Genomic DNA, 21,265 nt, shown 5'->3' with positions numbered 1-21,265 from the left:
TTTAAAAGCAGCAATAGCACCTTGATCCCTGGGTTTGATAATAGAGGTAGTGTTAGGTGGAATATAGACTACCCTTACATCAGGGTACAGGTTGTCCAGGTGTGGTGGGTGTCCCGAAGCATTATCTAAAATTAATATAATCTTGAACGCAACCCCTTGTTGAAGACAATACTCCTTGGCACGTGGAATGAAACAACTCAGGAACTAATCCTCAAACAGTGCTAGGGTCATCCATGCTTTCTTATTACTGCAATAAAACACTGGCAGTGTGTGCTTGCTGACATTTTTAAACACCCTTGGGTTCTCTGAATGATAGATCATGAATGGTTTTACCTTGAAAGCAACTACATCCCCCCCCCCCCAACAGAAGTGTGATTCGGTCCTTGAATCCCAACATGGTTTTCGCCTCTTTGTGGATGTATGTCCGTTCTAGCATGCGCTTCCAGAATAAGCCAGTTTCATCCACATTAAATATTTGCTCAGGCAAATAATTTCCCTCCACGATGACACGATCTAGCTCCTCCTTAAAAGCTTCAGCAGCACCCACATCAGCACTTCCTGCCTCTCCACTCACCTTTACACTGTGCAAACTGTAACATTTCTTAACCCTTTGGAACCACCCATGACTTGCTGTGAAGTTTTGGTCGCACTCATCTCCTGCCTGCTCTTTCAGGCTTTCGAAAAGGCTTCTTGCCTTAGCCTGTATGGTTAGAAGGCTTAAGGGTACACGCTTTTGCAGCTGATCTTCCATCCACATAACATGTAATTTTTCCATCTCATGAAGAGGACCTTGTCTTTTTTTTCATTATTATTCTTCCCTTTATAGGTGCTGATCCTTTCACTACCTTACGAATTTGTTCCTTTTCCTTCAAAATTTTTGATATCGTCGAGTGAGAAAAGCCAAGGTCGCGTGAAATAGTTGCTACCATTTTTCCATTTTCATATTGCATTATTATTTTCATCTCAAAAGTAATTGACTGTCTCTTTTTCTTCTCAGCACCACGAGAACTATCACTTTTACGCTTTCCAGCCATTTTAAAGGGAATTAGAGACGAAATTTTTTTCAGTACACAGCGCGATCACTAAAAACAACAACAACAACGACGGCCAAACATCAACTGAGCGGGCTACGGAGTGGATGCTGTACACCACGAGGTGGCCCAGCCCACGCTGTCGTACGGGGTCACATTACGACCAAACGTTTCGGGACTCGAAAATACGTAATGTGAAAAATATTTCATACGACCATGGCGGTCGTATGTCCGGGTTGTTGTAAGTCGAGGAGAGAGACTGTATATGCTTTTGTTATTGCTGTTTATATACAGCATGCCCTTACAAATCGCGAATTTTTATTTTGCGGATGACACCCTGGATGTACCCAAGAATGTCTGCAGGAATTTTTAAAATTGCCGGCATTTTCATGGCTGGGACAAGGAGCCTGCTAGTTTTATGGCATCCCACAAGGTGTCTCTCTTGACCCAGGTGGCTGGGCCATGTGCGCTCACTCCGCCTCAGTGACAGTCCGGGTTAAACAATTATCCGTTTCGTACATGTGCTACTCTGCTCTCTTAAAAATAATGCTCCTTGTGCTTGTGATGGCTCTCAAACGCCTTCAACCACCTTCATCCATCCGCGGTAAGGTGCCCAAACAAGGGATGAGAGAAAAGAAGGTCATGTATTTCTCCCATACCTACGCCTGGCTACACCTGGCAACAGGAGGGGGTAAGGGGAGTGAGTGATTGTTTGTTAGCACATCGATTGTAGTTGTAACACCTCACTCCCTGCCATATTTCACTGGATTTACTGTTATTATTAGTGTTTAATAGTGATTAATCATGGCATTGTAACTAAGGTAGGTTAGCTCATCATTGTAACCTCCACGCTACTGGGCCAAGGTGTGAGGTGTTATGGTTTTTTCAACTCGTATTTTCGGGTAGATATACTTGTACGTAACTTTCTGCATTTATTTTTACTCGGTTACATGCACACACCATCCTAAATACATATTGTGAAAAAAGGTAAAAGAAATAATTGTCCCAAGGGTAAACACGTACCAGGAGAAGAGCGCAGAGTGTTGCTGGTGGGGAGCGTTGCTAGGGAATCGGCGTCCCAGCTGATCTTCATTACTATGGTGGAACAGGTGGTGTATGCATATGGCGACTACATTAAACTTTCATTTGACTTTTATTTACTTGTTTGGTAATAGTATTTTTTGTTGTAACTTATTTATTGATATTATTTATTGTATTCCTCACATTCCTTTTACTGTATATAATTTTTAAAGAAAACTATGGCAGTGAGGTGTTATGTTTTTTTTCAACTTGGCTCAGATGCCATTCGTTCTAGAGACTGTAATTTTTATGAGGAAAATATTGCCATACAGCATCCCAACCAACCCAACTCTAATAGCAAAGCATGGAGTTGACTTGTGGGTGGAATTACATTTTTTCTGCATTTCGATACATTTTGTTGTCTTGTTTCCGTTTATTTGTGAGAGGATTTTCCCATTATTATTTATTTGTATGTGTTTTGTGTGTGTGGCTAAACACACAAACCACATACAATACAATTAAATACAGTACAGGTAACTGAAATTAATTGTCCTAAGGGCAAACACATAAAGAGAATAGTATACATTTCTTTGCACATGAACAAAAATGATATTGGCGGTTTTGGCAATTTACGACCATTTTGAGACCCCCCCCCCACCCCCTCCTCTCCAGAATTTTAAGGGCATGCTGTACTTATAATTAAAAAATTTAATGTTACAGTTAATGTTACTTTTAGGGGTGAATCCAGTGATATGAAGAGAGGCTTTGCAGCTATACAGTACAGTACATATGCACTGGTTTGTTCATATTTCTGAAGGTTTGCAAGTCGAATGTTCATAAGTAGAGGAGCATCTGTTTATAAAACATTTTACCGGTTTCTTTTTATTAAATTTATTTATTAGTTTACTCAATATTATCAGTATTATGGGAGGGGGAACTACAGTATGTGCAAGGAAAGGGTTAAGTAGCAGGTCTTTTAGCTAAGGGAATGATAGGCCATTATTGATGTCACTGATTCATCTCTGACTTTATGTACAGTTTGAAATTATTTCAGCATCCATGGTTAATGGAGAGTGAAGATTTTGCCAGTACTGTGAAGAGTGATGTATGGAAGATTCTTCAAGGTCCAGCAGCTTCTGATCAAACCTTTTATGTTAGGGCAGCCCTTTCTGAAATCCACATGTTACTAAACACCTCTAGAGCAACACTCTCAAAGAAGAAGAAATCAACAGGTGATGTTTAATATTTTGTTGGGGGCGGGAAGGTTGCTGTGGGAAATTATGATTCCCTCTTCTACAGAATGTTATTACAGTACAGTGTATTAGACTTTACCCAGGCCTGTACATAAAGATTACTTTTTACTAATTGTCCGAACAAACAGACCCCCAGTAGCTTTTGCTAATTGTCTTGAGCAAACCTGGGGTTACGTAATACACTAAACAATGAATGTTATAAAATAATCCCTTAAGTTTCTAAATTGTTTACTGGACTGTAATATAATATTAAAGGGAGGTACAGTCGCCAACACATGTACTTTTGCCTCGTCTGCTGTTCCACAAACCCCAAGATATAGACTCATGAACCAGGAGGAGGAGACACTGATACTTTATTCAGTCCATGGCTGTTTCTAATTCAAAAGTCTGTATCTCAGGGTTTGTGGAACAGTAGAAGATGCGATAGGATATTTGTTGGTGACTACATACTGTATATACATAGGCAGGGGGAGGGAGTCTAAAATTTTGCAGTGGCTCTGGACCATAACTTGCTAAGAGCATGCATTGTATTCCCCAACCTCTCCTCTGTTCCCTGGATAAGTCAGAGAACCAATTGGGAACCTGTACATGTGGGTGAGAGTCCTCTGAAAAGACTATTGTATGTCATACATTCCTATCTGAACATTTTCCTTCATTTTCTATTTTAGCACTTGGCTGATGGTCCGGTGCTCCTTGTATCTAGATATTTTTAAGATGTCTCATTATATAGTGGATCTTTATTTATGTTGGACTCTATTAGTCGTCGGCATCTGTATACTGTATAGACAATTTTCTTATTGGGTGCTCGCTCAGTCACCACTGCTGCCATCTAAGGGTTAAAGGTTTTGGAACAATTTATGTGCAATTTTTTGGCCTCTGGAACCTGACTAATTATTTCCATTTAAATCAATTGAACTATAATTTGCTATTTGAAAATTCACAATGTCCTTTGGTGCCTAACCGGTGAATTATCACACCTACACTGTACTGTAACAGTTCTGGGGCTTAAACTCCTCCTCTCCATGTGACGTCACACAGTGCAGTGTAGGATGCTGCTGAAGTTTTGCATTATCTTTCTTACTTTTACTTGTTTTAATTTATATTTTTATCCTCTTTGCCATTGATCGGCTCGTTAGCTACTTGGGCGGTCAGTCACATCTCTGTTACACACTGTTGGCAAGTACTGTGAGTGCACTGGCTCCTGAATATATCAGAACCCACTCCAGTATTAGCCAAGTCTGGTCTTAAAACAGCTCACACTCTGGCAGGTTGTTCCAGGAATTCACGATTCTCACTCTGAAAAAGTTTGTTCTCACAGTTTTCTGGACTTGCATCTTCTTCAACCTTGAGCTGTGACCTCTTGTGGGTGTTCTCTTCAACTGCAACTTGGTTTCTCTTCCTTCTGCCCCTTGAGTGCTTGGTCCTTGTAATGTCAACTTGTGTAGCTAATGTTGAAAATGAAAGCAGATCATAGTATATGTGTTTAATGACAAAACTTCTCCCTTTATAGGGTACATCCATGCCAAGGGTTATTCTTTCAGGAGTACAGTAAACCCTTGATAACTCGGCATTCGATAACTCGGAATTTCAAATGATCCGGCATATATATGGTCTTGGAATATATTATGTGAAATTACAGGTATCTGGGAAAAATATAAGCATATTTGGTCACATGGGTAACACTCGCTGCACTCCATGCTTGTTAAATTCCAGGATTACATAAAAATTTGCATGTAGAAGGCTCCTGGTTGATGATGATGATGATGGGAATTAGAAGTGGGGGTGGAGGAGAAGGGAGAAGAGAAGGCATTGGGGTGGAAGAGAAGTCACCCCATGCTTTGTCGCCATTTCACCCATAAAATTTGAGTTCACTTGGTGTAATTCAAGATTATTTTCTTTAAATCAACACTGCACTGCATTATATATTGTCATTATGTAAAATAAACTTCAGAATGACCAATAATTGTACTGTACTGTAAAAACGTAAAAATAGTTTATGTTCAAGAGAGTCTCAAGCAAGATGCTTCCTCCACTGAGCAGGGACACAAACTGACGCCATTCTGGGTGAGTCAAGTGGCTGTTTGACACGCTAAAAACTAGTTCCCTGTACTTCAATTATGTTAAATAATTGTTAAAATGACTAAATATTTTAATATAAGACTTGGAAAATTATTGAATCGTACAACCTTTTTGATATTTACTCAAAAGGTAACGAATTTAAGCCCTAAAACGATTACTGTATTGGCGGACTAATACTACAACTGGTGAGCAGGCGAAAACATGTTGGGAAAAATTCATAAGGAATTCGTTAACCGAATTTTTTTCGGTAACCTAATTGAATATTCTTATGGAAGGTAATTCGTTAACCGAGGGATCACGGTATTTATTTATTTACAGTAGAAGTCCAAAAATCCGGACTGCTTGGGGATTGTGTCGGTCCAGATTTTCGGATTTTCCGGATTCTCAGGCAGTACTTTTAAATTTGAAATTTAAGGAGGAATGAAGAAGAAATGAACAGGTACATTTTGATAGTTTATTCATTAGCAAATATAGCATGCTTCATTTATCAAAACGAGCAGTTTTAATGAAAAAGCTGTGAATTCTAGAATTTTATTCTTTGCCTTTTTTATATCATAAATTGTAGACTTTCCAATGTCGTATGTTTCCATTAGAACAGTATTGCTCACACCACGTTCTAGTTTCTTAATTATTTCAAGTTTATCACTCAATTTCAACGTGTTCTTCTTTCTCTTCACACAACGAAGTTTATCTACTTTAGAAGCCATTATTATGAGCTTGTACAGTACTCTGTAAATGGAAAGAGTAGGACTCAAAATATTGTTATATTGCAATGGTATTCTATTCATACTGTGCTTGATATAATACTTTAACGGAAATGTAATATTTCTGCTGAAATGACGTACGTATTGCAGTGGAAAGTGGGATAAAATCGTGACGAAAACAATGACTTTCGCTTTCTTTCGTTCAAAAGATGTTACTGTAATCGCTTTTCGAATGGTTTTCAGTTAAAAAACTGTTGTATTACAATAATATTCTATCCTAACTGACTTGAATAAATACTACGATACCATATTTCTGAATATTTTCATTAAAATCCATCAAAATCATTTTCCTTGTCATCGTCTGCAGCACCAAACAGCTTTTCTCAGTCCTCTCCTTGAACAGGGCTAGAGGGGACGTGTTTTCGAATCGTTTTCAATTAAAAAACTATTACATCACACGTATATTTTACCTAAACTGCGCATGAATGAGTATATTCTCGGAAATAAATAGTAGTTTTGCTGAAACGTGATGTATTTCAATGTGAAATAGGATAAAATACATGACGAAAACAAAAGACTTTACCTAAGCTTCCGATGTTCTTGAGATGTTACTCGTTTTTTTAATAGTTTTCGGTTAAAATTCTGTTATATTACAATGATATTTTATTCATACTGTGCTTGATATAATACATTCACGGAAATGTAATATTTTTGCTGAAATTACGTCCGTATTACAGTGGAAAGTGGGATAAAATCATGACGAAAACAATGACTTTCGCTTTCTTTCGTTCAAAAGATGTTACCGTAATCGCTTTTCGAATGGTTTAGTTAAAAAACTGTTGTATTACAATAATATTCCCTCCTAATTGACTTGAATAAATACTTGAATGGAAATATACAATATTTTTGTTGAAACTACCCGCGTTTCAGTGTTAAGTGTCGTAATAACAAATGGTAAACAATTTGCCTTCGGCACTCGTGTTTCAGGCACGGCGAGCCTCAGTTTATAGGACGTAGAGTGTTTTTACTGAAGGTTTTGTTGTTCCAATACCCTCAAAAATGTGGGTCAAACTATAAACGAGGAATATCATAAATTAACGATTTCTTGGTAAAAAAATCAGGGCCGACCGATAAACGAGGGGGAGTTATAGACGAGTATATACGGTATGTTGTCACAGTTTGATTGCTCGTTTTAAAGTGGCAACCACGTGGTCGCTTATTGTCGCTGTGCAGCTGTGGCGCTCACGCATGCGCACATACACACAAAAGCCCGCTAAACAAAACAAAAAACAAAACAAAAAATTGGTTTTCGAAAAGTCCGGATTTCTGGCATCCGGATTTTTGGACTTTTACTGTATATTTATTTATTTTTATTTATTTTTTATTTATTTTTTGCCCTCCACCCCCTCGTGTGGGTCAGTGACCTGCGTCTGGGTGGGTTAATGCCCCCCCCCCCCCAAATAGAGCCACCCCTGTTTGTTTAATCAAAATTTCCTCTAAATCGAGCTTTCCATTATGTCTCATATTACTGACCTTTTGATGGAATGTCAGGTCACTCTTTCTTGGCTGGGGGAATAGTGGGTCTCATGACCTGAAGAGGTCTTAAATAAAGACAAAACCTAAAGTATTTTGGGGGGAGACTTGACCTGACTTGATGCAATGTCAGGTGGAGGTAGAGTGGTGGGGGATTAGTGGTCTCATTAATGACCTTCAGATGAAATGTCAGGTCACCCTTTCTTGGGTGGGGGATTAGTGGGCTCATGACCTGAAGCGGTCTTGAATAAAGATGAAAGCTAACGTATTTTGGGGGAGATTATGCTAAGTATAAGTGTAAATAAGCAAAGTTGTATCCCTTCAACATTACGTTACATAACATTTTAAAACATGAGTGAGAAAGCAGATAGGTGTGGGTAATTAGAGAGATGAGAGATGGAGTGGAAAGGAGTGGTAACAAGCTTTGGTGTGTTGCCAAACGCTCCTCAATAGCTGATGTTTATCTCGCCACCATGCAGTCACACAGCAAGATCCTCACTGGATGTTTGTTGTCTTAATTCCCGCGTTCATGCATGTGTGTGTGTGTGTGTTAGAAACACACTTCAACACCACCAACTCACATCCTCCAACACCACTAATACACACCTCCAACACCACTAATACACACCTTCCAACACCACTAATACACACCTTCCAACACCACTAATACACACCTTCCAACACCACTAATACACACCTTCCAACACCACTAATACACACCTTCCAACACCACTAATACACACCTTCCAACACCACTAATACACACCTTCCAACACCCCAGTACACACCTTCCAATACCCCAGTACACACCTTCCAACACCCCAGTACACACACACACACACAGTGTGAGACGCCTGTATTTATTATTCTATGTTCGTCTTTTGGTACCCCCAAAATGTTCTACACTACTGAGGGTATACACAAACACTTGTTATCTTAAAAGTAGGTTCTTATTCTCGTACGGGAGATATATACAGATGGACCAAGAAGCTCGCTTCCGCACTTGAGGGACTGGTTGTCCCTACTCTATGTATTACTGCGCGCTGGCCTGTACAGATGCCAGCATTCACCTGGGCTGGGGAGCGTCCGGTGAAGTTCGGGGTGTTGCTTAACTCCAACAAACCTCGATCGAAGTCCTCGCAGTCGATATTTCCTGAGGGTGACACCTTAAAGATCAGGTGTTTAACAGTCTTGACTGCGGCTTCAGCGTGTCCATTCGCCTGGGGGTAGTTGGGCGAGGTCACGACATGACGGACTCCCCAACGGTCCATGAAGTCCTGGAACTCGTGGCTGGTGAACTGGGGTCCTCCATCAGTCCTGACACGGAGGGGAACACCAACTTCTCTGAAGTAATGCCTGAAATTCCGGATGGTAGCAGTAGCCGTTGTATCACTACCACAGGGGATGACAACAGGCCATCCAGACAATCGGTCGGCAATGACGAGGAAGGACTTCCCTGCCACTGCAAAGAAGTCAGCCGACACAGACTCGAAGGGTCTTGAAGGGTTATCGTCGCACATTAAAGGTTCCTGTTGCTGGCTGGGTTGCAGAATCTGGCACTGCTCACAGGCACGGATGGTACTTGCAATGTCTGCGTCGATTCCGGGCCAAAATACAGTCTGCTTCGCCCGTCGCTTGGTGGTCTCCACTCCTCGATGGCTGTCGTGAAGGCGGGTCAAGGTACGGCGGCGTAGGGCCGCAGGAATGACTACTCGTGGACCATACAAGACGAGGTCTCCGTCACAATAGAGGTCCTCGCGTATCTTCCAGTACGGGAGTAGCGATTCATGAAGGTCGTATCGGTTAGATGGAAATCTTTGTGACACACAGTTGACGAGCCGGATATAGGAAGGGTCGGCCCGGGCTGCGGTGCGGAGATCTTCAAGGGTCTTGTCTGCATCCGGTGCTGTAGACTCTTCTGATGTGAAGACGGCCTTCAGTGAAATTACTGACTTGAGGGATGCAGCAGCTGTAGAACACAACATCTCGTCCTCTGGGGTGGGGCGACTGACGGGCGCGGGACAGGGCATCCGGGATGTACAACAGCTTACCCGCACGCCACACAGCCGTGAAGAGATAAGGCGAGAGCTTCTCTTTCAGACGTTGAAGGCGAGGGTTCTCTACTGCATCCAAAGAGTAGTGATTGATAATAGGTACAAGAGGGCGATGATCCGTGAAGAGGGTGAAGTGCTGAAGTCCTATCAGGTAGAAGCGGCACTTCGGCATCGCCCAGACAACAGCCAACATCTCCAGCTCAATCGTGGCATATCGGGTCTCGGCGTCCGTCAGGAACCGGGATCCACACTGAATTAAGCGGAGTTGTCCACCGCCATAGTCCTGCAGAAGGGCGTAACCAACACCGTAGAGGCTGGAGGCGTCAGTCTGGAGGATGGTGGGTAGGGCTGGGTCGCAACAGGCGAGGACAGGTGGACTTACGAGGGCCTGCTTGACTCGCTGGGAGGCCTCTTGATGATCTGGGTTCCACAGGAATGTCCTCCTGGGGCTCAGCAGGGGGCGTAACGGCTGGGCTGCGGCGGAGATGTCAGGTGAGAATTCAGCCAGCTGGTTGACCAGACCCAAAAAAGAACGGAGGTGTGTCAGGTTGGCAGGGGTTGGAAAATCCCTGATTCCCCTTAATTTCTCCGGGTCAGCTGCGATACCTGATACTGAGAGAGTGTACCCACAGAAGTTCACTGATGGTGCGGCGACTACAAACTTGTCAGCGTTGAGGGTAATCCCGTACTTTCGACATCTGGTGAGAACTTCATATATTCGGGAGAGGTGGGCACAGTAGTCTTCGTCATGGAGTAAAATGTCATCAACCACTTTGACACAATTCGTGACTCCTTGAAGGGCCGCGTCACCACGTTGACAGAATGCATCGCCCGTAGCGGCAAATCCCATGGGGCCTCTGCAATACTAATATCTTCCATATGATGTGATGAATGTAGTCAAATGCTGGTCTTCTTCGGCCAACTCGATCTGCCAATAACCACATAAGGCGTCCATTGTTGTAAAAAACTTTGCCTTCGGGTCCACATTTCGAACAGCTGCGAAGAGTGTGGGTGAAGGGTGGGCTGGACGGGAAACTTGCTGGTTAAGTTTTGATAGATCGGTGGTGATTCGTACTCCACCACGAGGTTTGGCAACGGGGACGAGAGGGTGGCACCAAGGTGAAGGTTCGTCTCCGGCCGGCTTGATGATTCCCTGAGCAACCATGGAGTCAAACTCTTGTCTAACTAGCTCCTTGTAGGCGTGAGGAATCAAACGAGGGGTGTGGATGGCAAAAGGTGTGGCACCATCCTTAAGATGAATCTTCATAGGTGGACCCACCATCGGCTTGAGTGGTGTGGATCCTAAAGATTCCTTTGTAACCAACACGTCAGCAAACTCTTTGAGAAGGTAAGCTCTTGCATCAGAAGGGGACGTGTTAGTAGAGATAGGGAATTCCTTCAACCTGTTGACATGGGTGACCTTTAAGATAGGTTTGGGGAATTCCTTGGAAATAATGGCCAACTCTTGACAATGGCCATATGATAAAAGCGGAGTCGGGATCCCATCATGAACATCAATCCGGGCTGAGCAAGACTGCTTACCAAAGGTAAGAGTGGCCCAGAAAGATCCCAAAGCTGGAGCCATCTTGGAACCATCAGCTGTCAGTTTCGTTGTCTGAGGAGGGGGCTGTAGGTTGCTCCGGGGTATTCCCAAACTTGCTAAGTGTTGTGGACCAATTACTGAGACGTCAGCACCGGTGTCAGGTAACATCTGAAGACTGGATGACAAGTTACTGTAAGAAATGACGACATTGGTGTGCTGGGGCGTTGTGTCTGTGGAACAATGTACGCTACTGCAGGAACGACTGGACACAGCGTCTTGATGCTTGCCAGAAGGAGGGGGCGCGCCAGCACTACCTGAGGATGACTTCTTGGATCCTAGGTGGTGTCCTCTCTGTGTCTTCTTACGACAACATTTGTCATAATGGCCCACACGACCACAAAGTCTGCACTGAACTTTGCTAGCAGGGCACTTGACTGTGTAAGCCCAGTGACCCTGGCGGTCGCAACTTCTGCACACGCTTTGAGCAGCTGGGCACTGAAGGTGTAGCTGGAGGGTGAGGGGTGGGGTTACCTTGCTGCTTCTTACCCTTTTTGTAGGAAGACACCGCCCTCACCTGGTCAGGTTGTGAGCGTAAAGCTGAAGTCGCACACCTGGCGGCCTCGTACGCTCGACATTTTGTGACTACATCTTGAAGGGAGGAAGTGGGGTCGAGTGAAATGAGACGCTGAACTAGCTCTTCATCTCGAACACCCATTAGAATGATTGTCTTGAGTTGTGTCTCTTCACAGACTTGAGAATGTCCAGGACAAACATCAACTTCCTCTGAACATCTCTTGAGCCTTACAAAAAATGCATCAAAAGATTCTCCATCAAGCTGCTTACATTGGAGGAATTCTCTTCTTCTAAGTGCTTCGTTGCTCTGTCCCTTAACATGTTCCTGTAACTTGTCGAGCACGGCCTCTACCGTCAGAGTTGTCGTAGGAGGCACTTGAAGTGTGTGCTCGAGGGTACGTTGTGTCTCTAAGGACAAGCACATCCGAAGCTGTATCATTTGTTTAGGCTGTGGTAAACTTGACAAGTCAACCATTGTTGCATAGTCTTGCCAACGTCGACGCCATTCCCGAAATATCTGATAGGAAGCGTCAGACTTCAGAGAGGGAGGCGTTTGTGCTGCAGCCTTTTGGGGAATTGTTGAATCGACTCTGGGAAAGGAGGTACCAGTACCTCTAGTCGTATCAGCATTAGTAGTAGCAGACGAATATTGTACAGTAGATCGTTGTGGGGAGGCTAACAGAGAAATCAAGACTTCAAATCTGGCTTGATCCCCTCTTCTTCTCAGGTCATCCTCACTTCTACGTATATCTTCGAGTTCTCTGCGTGTTTGTTCCTCTTCGTGGCGCCGTTTTTCAGACTGCCTGTACCGAATTTCTTCCTCATTTCTCCTTGCAATATCGTCCTGGCGTCGAGAAGTTTCCATCCACTTAATCAGTTGAAGGTGATCTGTGGATGCATGCATCGCAGGAGAGCTTGCTCGCGACGAACGAGGAGATTCTGTGGGTGATTCGGCGTTGTCACTGTGGGGAGCGTGGGACCTGAGTGTGGGTGGGGAGAGGTCTCCCACACTAAAACTCGTAATCCCATCGTCCAGGGTATCATTTTGATCCCTGTGAGACATGCCGACAGCTTCTGTACTCTATCTGTGCAAAAGACCGGGTCAGCCCCTCGTAATCTATGCACAGAATTACAGAAGGCTAAAGTAATTCACAAGAATTTAATATAAGGTGGGTCTGTGAATGCGTGTGTGTGTGTGTGTGTATGGCTGGTTGCCGGGAGAGGCTTGGCGCGCTGCCAGACGTAGGAGCTGCTGGGCAGCGTCGAGCTGTTAGTTACCATATGACCAGGGACGGGAGCGGACGCACTGCCGGACAAGCTCCCTTAGTCATCTGACTGCACTTTGCACAGACAATTATGATTAAAATACACAACACAACACTTCACAAAACACTTCACTTCACAGCACAGCACTGTACACAGCATCGCACTTCACAGCACTGTAAGTCTAGAGGCTTGTAGTCTTGCTGTAAATCCGTGAAGCTGAAGACGAGACACCATTAACACAGTCCGGGTGGGAAGGCTAGGTCCACTGTATCTCACTGAGAACTATCCACTGCCCCATCTATGTTCGTCTTTTGGTACCCCCAAAATGTTCTACACTACTGAGGGTATACACAAACACTTGTTACCTTAAAAGTAGGTTCTTATTCTCGTACGGGAGATATATACAGATGGACCAAGAAGCTCGCTTCCGCACTTGAGGGACTGGTTGTCTCTACTCTATGTATTACTGCGCGCTGGCCTGTACAGATGCCAGCATTCACAAGCTGAATGCATAAAATATAAATATGATAATTCATATACATAACATGGTGCACAATAAATGGAAATATTACATAGGATTAATACATGTTCTGTAATACTTTACTATACATAATTAATAAGAGTAATATAAGGGTACACAGCTTAAGGTACTACTTTGTGTCCATATTATACAATTATTATATATTTTCATATGATCAGCCTCTTATGATAATTGTTTTATCATTGATAATATGAAATATTAGATACTACTATAAAAAAATACAGTATAATCAGTAATTTGTATCAAAATTAAATGACAAGCCGAATAAGGTCAATATAAGTATTGTACTGTATATGAAGGATGCATGTATTAATAAGCACAAATTATTACAGTAACATATCTACTAATTAATAAATAACAAATTAACAATATTTTGTAGCGTTATATTAGGAATGACAGAGGCTGGGGTGGTAGACTAACCTTTTTGGGAGGTGAGTGGTCAGTTTCTCCCTCCAAAGGTCTCCATACCTCCTCAACCACCAGTCTCCTCCTCACTCAATCACGCAGTTGCGAATAAGTTACTCCATGTACAGAACTAAACTAAGAATTGATTTGAAGTACTCTGTAACATTCAGTGCCATAATATCCTGACCACGGGTTAGTTATTTTTCCCCCTGAAAAAGCCATAATTTTTAGCAAAACTTGACTGTACTTTATTGTATAAAATTTTTCTCGAATGTATCTTGTTTATAACTAAAATTCTTATGATTAGTGCAAACTATGGGTTTGTACTCAAATTAATCACTATCTTGTAAGGATTCCAGCAATGCAAGTTATATTCTGCTAAGTCAAGTTTGTGACTTTTTTTAAAGAAAACTTTAAGCCTAAAAAAAAATAATCCTGTAAAATCCATATCATTGCCATTTTGCCTTCCCTGCTGGCTGAGAGGAGGGGAGATGGGATGTTCACAGCCAGAGAGGGGAGATTAATGGCAAGATAGCAATTATTTTGAATATAAACATCCCACTAGTCATAAATATTTGGTAATTAACTTAGTACATTTCAATACAATTTTGTACTTAAAAGTACAGTCATGTTTTGCTCAAAATTATGGCCTTTTAATGGGGGAAAAACAAGAGGTTTTTGCTCATTAGATTGTCCAATTCTACCACTCTTTTGCACTCCATGTGTGAAAAAGGTCACAAATGGTCACCTGTAATAAAGCAAATTTCTCCAAGATTTATCATTGTAATGATCTAAAACATTGTTCACTCTATTATTGTAGCATATTTTACATAAAGGCAACACAGTGGTTGGAGGGCCCCACTGCCCAATGAATTACTCGGTTCTCCAACCTTGTTTGTGATTGTTTCACAACAGCATGGGTTCATGTGGCTCTTTCGGTTGTACAGGTAGTGGTTTTGATAATTTATGCGGTTCCTCAACAGTTGTGGTTGCAGTTGCGAAGCTTCGTGACATCACTAGTGTATAATGTATCTCCATATGCCCTGGTTTATTCACTGATCAGTTGTCTAAGTGCAAAAGTAGCCAAATCAAGCGATCATCTATCAATTAATTTTAAAACAGAAATTATAAAGTATGCTGTGTAAGTCTCTTGGCATGTCACCGTACCTACTGCCTCGTCACCTCACCACCTGACTCGTCACCTTACCCTTCGTCTCGTTAGCGCAGCTCAGAGTTACATTGAATTATTGATGTATTATTTTACTTTTTTAGTATTTTATGTACATTTAAAGAAATATTCATATTTGCACAGTAATTATAAATAGACCACTAGCAGAAAAAACAGCATTACCCAAACAGTTGGTCTAACCACCCATGCACCAACCATGTGGGAATGCGGCTAAATATGTTGCAATCTTCCATAACGCAGGGAACCTTTGCCCCCAGGCCCAGAGCAGAATGGTTTGGAGTGATTGTCTCCCCATTTTCTCAGATTTTCTGGTAATTGCTTTATATCATTATTTATCATTTTTATACACTTAGTACATTCGCCGTAGGCTGAAATGGTTTTTACTGTATCTTGTGTCTGAGGTGTCTCCGTAGGTGTGAGCGTATTAATGGAATTAATCTTGATTTAGCGAACTAGTTCACTAAATCAAGCGAAAAATAACAGAAAAATGCCTGCCGCTAAACCGAGAGTTCGTTATATTGGATTTCGTTAAATCGAGAGTATACAGTATTACCCCGCTTTACACGGTTTCACTTTCCGCGATTTCTCATTTACGCGGTGCCTTGCCAGAACCGGACTTTCACTTTCCACGGTGCATTTACTCATATACACGGTGAAATAAAAAAATTTTATTTTTTTTTATTTTGTTCATAAAATTCATACAAATTACCCGGCCAGAATATAATTTACATTGCTGGAATTCTTACAATATGATGATCATTTTGAATATAAACATCATGGATTTTGCATTAGACATACAAATTTTAAATCTAATGTAATAATTTGGTTTACACAAAGCAAATATTTTATCGTTTGTGCAGAATATATGAAGTTTACATTCAAAATATTCCCTGACGTGCAAGGAATCCAGAAATGTCAATTATATTATCCTAACTTTAGTCTGAGTTATTATTTATAACTAAAAATGTAAATATACTATTTTCTCCCAAAGCTTCTCTGGTAGGGAGGGAAGGAGGGAGGGACTGACCCAGCTAGGGCGGAGGTGGGGTATTTTGATTGACAGATAGTGTCCTTGAAGAATATTTCTTTGTTTATTTACTGAAGATATATGTTTTAGCTCATAAAATTCATACAAATTACCCGGCCAGAATATAATTTACATTGCTGAAATTCTTACAATATGATGATCATTTTGAATATAAACATCATGGATTTTGCATTAGACATACAAATTTTAGATCTAATGTAATAATTTGGTTTACACAAAGCAAATATTTTATCTTTTGTGCAAAATATATGAAGTTTACATTCAAAATATTCCCTGACCTGCAAGGAATCCAGAAATGTCAATTATATTATCCTAACTTTAGTCTGAGGTATTATTTATTACTAAAAGTTAAAATCTAGTATTTTCACTCAAACATTTCTCTGGTAGGGAGGGAAGGTGGGAGGTGGGGGGAAGGGTTGGGACCGACCGACCCAGCTGGCGTGAGTGTGAGGAGGGGGGGAGGCAAGGTGGGGTACTTTGATTGACAGATAGTGTTGTGAAGAATTTTTTTTTTTTATTAACTGAAGATATTTATTTTAGCTCATAAAATTCATACAAATTACTCGACCAGAATATAATTTACATTGCTGGAATTCTTACAGTATGATGATCATTTTGAATATAAACATCATGGATTTTGCATTAGGCATAGAAATTTTAGATCTAATGTAATAATTTGGTTTACACAAAGCAAATATTTTATCCTTTGTGCAAAATATATGAAGTTTACATTCAAAATATTCCCTGACCTGCAAGGAATCCAAAAATGTCAATTATATTATCCTAACTTTAGTCTGAGGTATTATTTATTACTAAACGTTAAAATCTAGAGTTTTCACCCAAACATTAATCAGAGAGGTAGGAGCTAGTGAGCTGGGAAGAGGGGGGGGGGGATTTGTGTCCATTATTTGAATGGACATTAACCTGGCGACTGTATTTCTCTTAAATATTAATTGTGTGAGCATACCATCATATAATTTGGATGTTATTTCTACTACATTGTGTCGGAAAAAGTGGAGTTTGAGGGTCGGGCCAGTCTCTATTGGAATTAATCCCATATGTTCTGTTGTTCACTTTACGCGGTTTTCACTTTCCGCGGTACCCTGTGGGTTCAATTGACCGCGTAAATCGGGGTACTACTGTATTGAATAAGACTTGAATTATAAGTAGAGATTTTTTTTTTTTATTCTTTATTTTGCATAAGTGACCAAATTACAGTAGTATACATAAGTGCTGCACTGTTTACTGTTTATGTAGCGTTTCCCCTCCATCACCTGCGTAACCTACCATTCCCCTGCATAACCTACCATGCCTCTGTCTCATCTACCATGGATCTGTGTCCCCTACTACGATGCTTTATTCTTCGCCTGCTGTGGTCGTAAGTGTTACTTTTTGAAAATTAGTAATTACATGTACACATACAGCTCCTCCCCGACTTACGTCCACCCGCACTTACGACCTGCCTCAGTCGTACCAAAATTTTGTCAAATTATGTATTTTCGAGTCCCAACGTCAGTACACAGACAAAATTTTCGTTTGTAATTCACTTTAAATTGGCTGGCAAGCTTAAAAGTGTGAGATCTGTGGTGCTGAGAAGAAAAAGGGACACCCATTTTAGATTTTCTATGTATTATTTAAGCATTTTCGACTTACGACCATTTCGACTTACAACCTGGATTTGGGTCCCTAACCCCGTCGTAAGTCGGGAAGGAGCTGTATATGGGCCGATAGTTTTTTATTGTTGTATTTTTGCCTCAATAAGTCAGAATTTAGGATAATTCGGCAAAGCCAGAGCCCCATACGTGCTGAGTTATCGAGGTTTTACTGTACAATATGAAGGTGAAGGATAATCTAATTTTCAAATTTTATTTAGGTTTTAGATCCCTGGCAAATTGAGGTCCTGGGGCCTGGAAATTCATTTTTTTTGACTTGCAGACTACAGTGACCCCTCGTTTAACGAACGCCTCGGTTAACGAAATTTCGGTTAACGAACTGCCTTCCATAAGGATCTTCAATTCGGTTAATGAACAAAAATTCAGTTAACAAATTTCTTACGAACCGACCTCAACATGTTTTCGCTTGCACTGACCGGGCAACCAGCTTTAGTATCAGTCCGGCAATACATTAATCGGTTCTAGGGCTTAAATTCCTTACTATTTTAGTAAATATCAAGAAGTTTATACTATTCAATAATTTTAAAAGTTTAATATTCAATTTTTTAGTCATTTTAACAATTATTGAACATAATTGAAGGTAAAGAAACTAGTTTCTGGCGTGCCAGCCAGCCTGTTAACACACCAGACAGGCGTTAGTCTCTCTCTGTTTTCAGTGGAGGTAACATCTTGCTTAAGACTCTCTTCAACTAAACGCTTTTTTTCTGTGTTTCCAAGCAAATTATTGGTCATTTTGACATTTATTTTACATATTGACAATATATAATGCAGTGCAGTGTTGATTTAAAGAAAATAATCTTGAAATACACCAAGAGAACTAAAGTTTTATGGGTGAAATGGTGCCATGGAGCGACTTCTCTTCCACCCCAATGCCTTCTCTTCTTCCTTCTCCTCCACCCCCATTCTAATTCCCATCATCATCATCATCATCATCATCATCATCATCATCATCATCATCATCATCATCATCATCTAGGAGCCTTCTACATACACACCTCAAAGTAAGTGAACTTTTCTACCATTTTTGTTGAATTTAGGAAATTTTTGGTGAGCTGGAACCAATTACCCAAAAACCCATTGAAACAATGGTTTCGGTTAACGAACTTTTCGGTTAACGAACGACCTTCTGGAACGGATTGAGTTCGTTAACCGAGGGGTCACTGTATATTGATTAGCTCAGACTGATTTAGTTATCAAATTAGTATTTAGGATCATTCCCAAGATTTGTACTGAATTATAACTATTATTTTTTTATTTATTTATTTATTTTTTTTATCAGGAGGAAGAAAGGGACTGTTTTCATCCTCATTTATGGACGGAAATGAGCACATTGAGCTGAAGATTTCAACACTTCCAACTGTCAAGTTAGCATTAAAGAAGGTGGAGTTCCTGTTGTCATACATAAAGGAATATTCTGCAGCTCTAATAAGTATCTCTATTGTGTAAGGATAAACAAGGATTGTAGAGTTCATAATTTATTATTTTAAGGATAATTTGAAATTACTGTACTGTATTTGGATTTGATTTTCAGATTTTTTATTTCAGTAGCTTCTGAACTGAATTATATTTCATATTACTAACTTTTTTTTTACTGATGCTGTATAGTTTCTGCCTCTGTTCTGAAAGGATTTTATTTTCATATATATTAACTGATGATTGATATTATTTTTCGGTTGAATATTTATCCATGCTTCATTTGAAAACTGGTACAGTACTGTACTTTGTACTTAATATGTCATTGCCATGAATTTTATTTTATAACTGCTGTGCCAATGTGCTTGGGATTTCCAGGAACTCTCCACTTATACACCTGAACAATTTCCAGAAATCTAATAAGACTAGAAGATATAAATAGGATCACCCCCCCCCCCAGTTAAACCTTACTCCCTATAAATAGAGTTTAATTCTTGTGAACTAGCTGACCAACAGTCAAGAATTGTGAGAATAAACTGCTGTGTTCTCTGAGCTTGAGTTTTCTAACCCAAGCAGAATATAAAAGAGGGTGCATTCCCAGTTATTTCATAGCTGATCAGACATCTCTCATATCTCTGTGTTGTGGTAACTAAGTGATTTATTTAATTAGGTCGTATATTTGAGAAATGGACATGTTGGAACGTAGTCCTATGTATCAGTATACACCATAGGTATATGTTTTTTTGTGTTGCAGGAGTGTTTATGGTTGCTTAATAATATGATTTGTAGTGAACTGACAGTTATACAATTAGGAATATACACCATCCATATTTGTGTTTTGTCCACAACATGTAACTCCATTTTGATAACTGAGATGCAGGGTCTGGGATAGAACTACTAAGAGGAAATTTGGGTTTTCTTATGAGTTTGCTTAATAATGGTATGTCTGGAAAGTTCCTTTTTTGTAAGTAATGCTTGTCATCTTGCCTTAGGATATGTTGGATCTGCAGGTAATACGACAATTAAGTTCGCGAACTTGCCACGTGGCTCAACAGGCGGCAGCACTGTAATGAGCGTGAGTGGCGTGCATGTGACCTCGATCCCTTCTCTTACTACCCCAGTTGTGTCGGCGATCTCAAGCGAATTGGACGTGTGCAGTGGTAACTATTGTATTAGAGTGTTTTCTGGTTTTGTCGCTATAATGACAGATTGTTTTAGAACAAAGAACGGACATCAAGTTTCTCAAGAAACTAGGGAAAACTGGACCTAAAATTCGGGACATGTTAACCCAAGTTTATGAGGATAATGCACTAAAGAAAACATCAGTTTACAAGTGGATTAGGCGATTTTCTTAGGGAAGAGAAGACGTGACAGAACGATGACACGAGCAGGTTTGAGGAAAACATTGAAAAAATTAGGTTAAGTTATGCTTGCTAACAGGCGATTGACATTGAGAAGCATTGCAGATGAGGTGCAGATTGACAGTGAAACAGTTAGAAAGGTTTTGACTGAAGATTTGAAGATGAAAAGTTTGTGCGAAAATGGTGCCAAAAAATCTCATTGATGAACAAAAACAACGAAGAGTTGAAATTTGCTCTGACCTTTTGGAAAGAGAGGAAGCTGAAGATGACCTACTTCACCGAGTCATTACTGGTGATGAGTCATGGGTCTACCAATATGATCCTGAAACGAAATGCCAGAGCGCTCAGTGGAAAACTGCAAACTCGCTGCGCCCCAAAAAGTGTCGCATATCAAAGTCAAAAGTGAAGACAATGCTCATCACTTTTTTCGATTCTAGGGGTATAATTAACAAAAAATATGTTCCCCCAGGGCAAGTTGTGAACCAGTTTTACTATCTCAACGTACTTAAAAGACTCGGGGAAAAAATTAGACGAAAACACCCAGAACTTTTTGCTGGAAACTAGTGGATCTTGCTTCAT

The 21,265-nt window shown here is 40.7% G+C and overlaps 1 protein-coding gene across 1 annotated transcript; it reads left to right on the top strand.

The window, feature by feature from the left end:
• Nucleotides 1–3,105: 3,105 nt before the first annotated feature.
• Nucleotides 3,106–21,024, top strand: LOC121858272 (zinc finger HIT domain-containing protein 2-like; the record flags this gene model as incomplete). Its single annotated transcript, XM_042354582.1, is given in 2 exon segments — nucleotides 3,106–3,283; nucleotides 19,192–21,024. Coding segments are annotated over 2 exon segments (345 nt in total), but the record flags the coding sequence as incomplete, so codon positions are not given.
• Nucleotides 21,025–21,265: the final 241 nt, after the last annotated feature.

This window comes from Homarus americanus, unplaced genomic scaffold (genome assembly GCF_018991925.1).
Source record: "Homarus americanus isolate GMGI-L3 unplaced genomic scaffold, GMGI_Hamer_2.0 scaffold57980, whole genome shotgun sequence".
In the NCBI taxonomy this organism is placed as follows: domain Eukaryota; kingdom Metazoa; phylum Arthropoda; class Malacostraca; order Decapoda; family Nephropidae; genus Homarus; species Homarus americanus.
The sequence above is the reverse complement of the archived record's forward strand: the minus strand, read 5'-3'. Positions and strand labels throughout refer to the sequence as shown.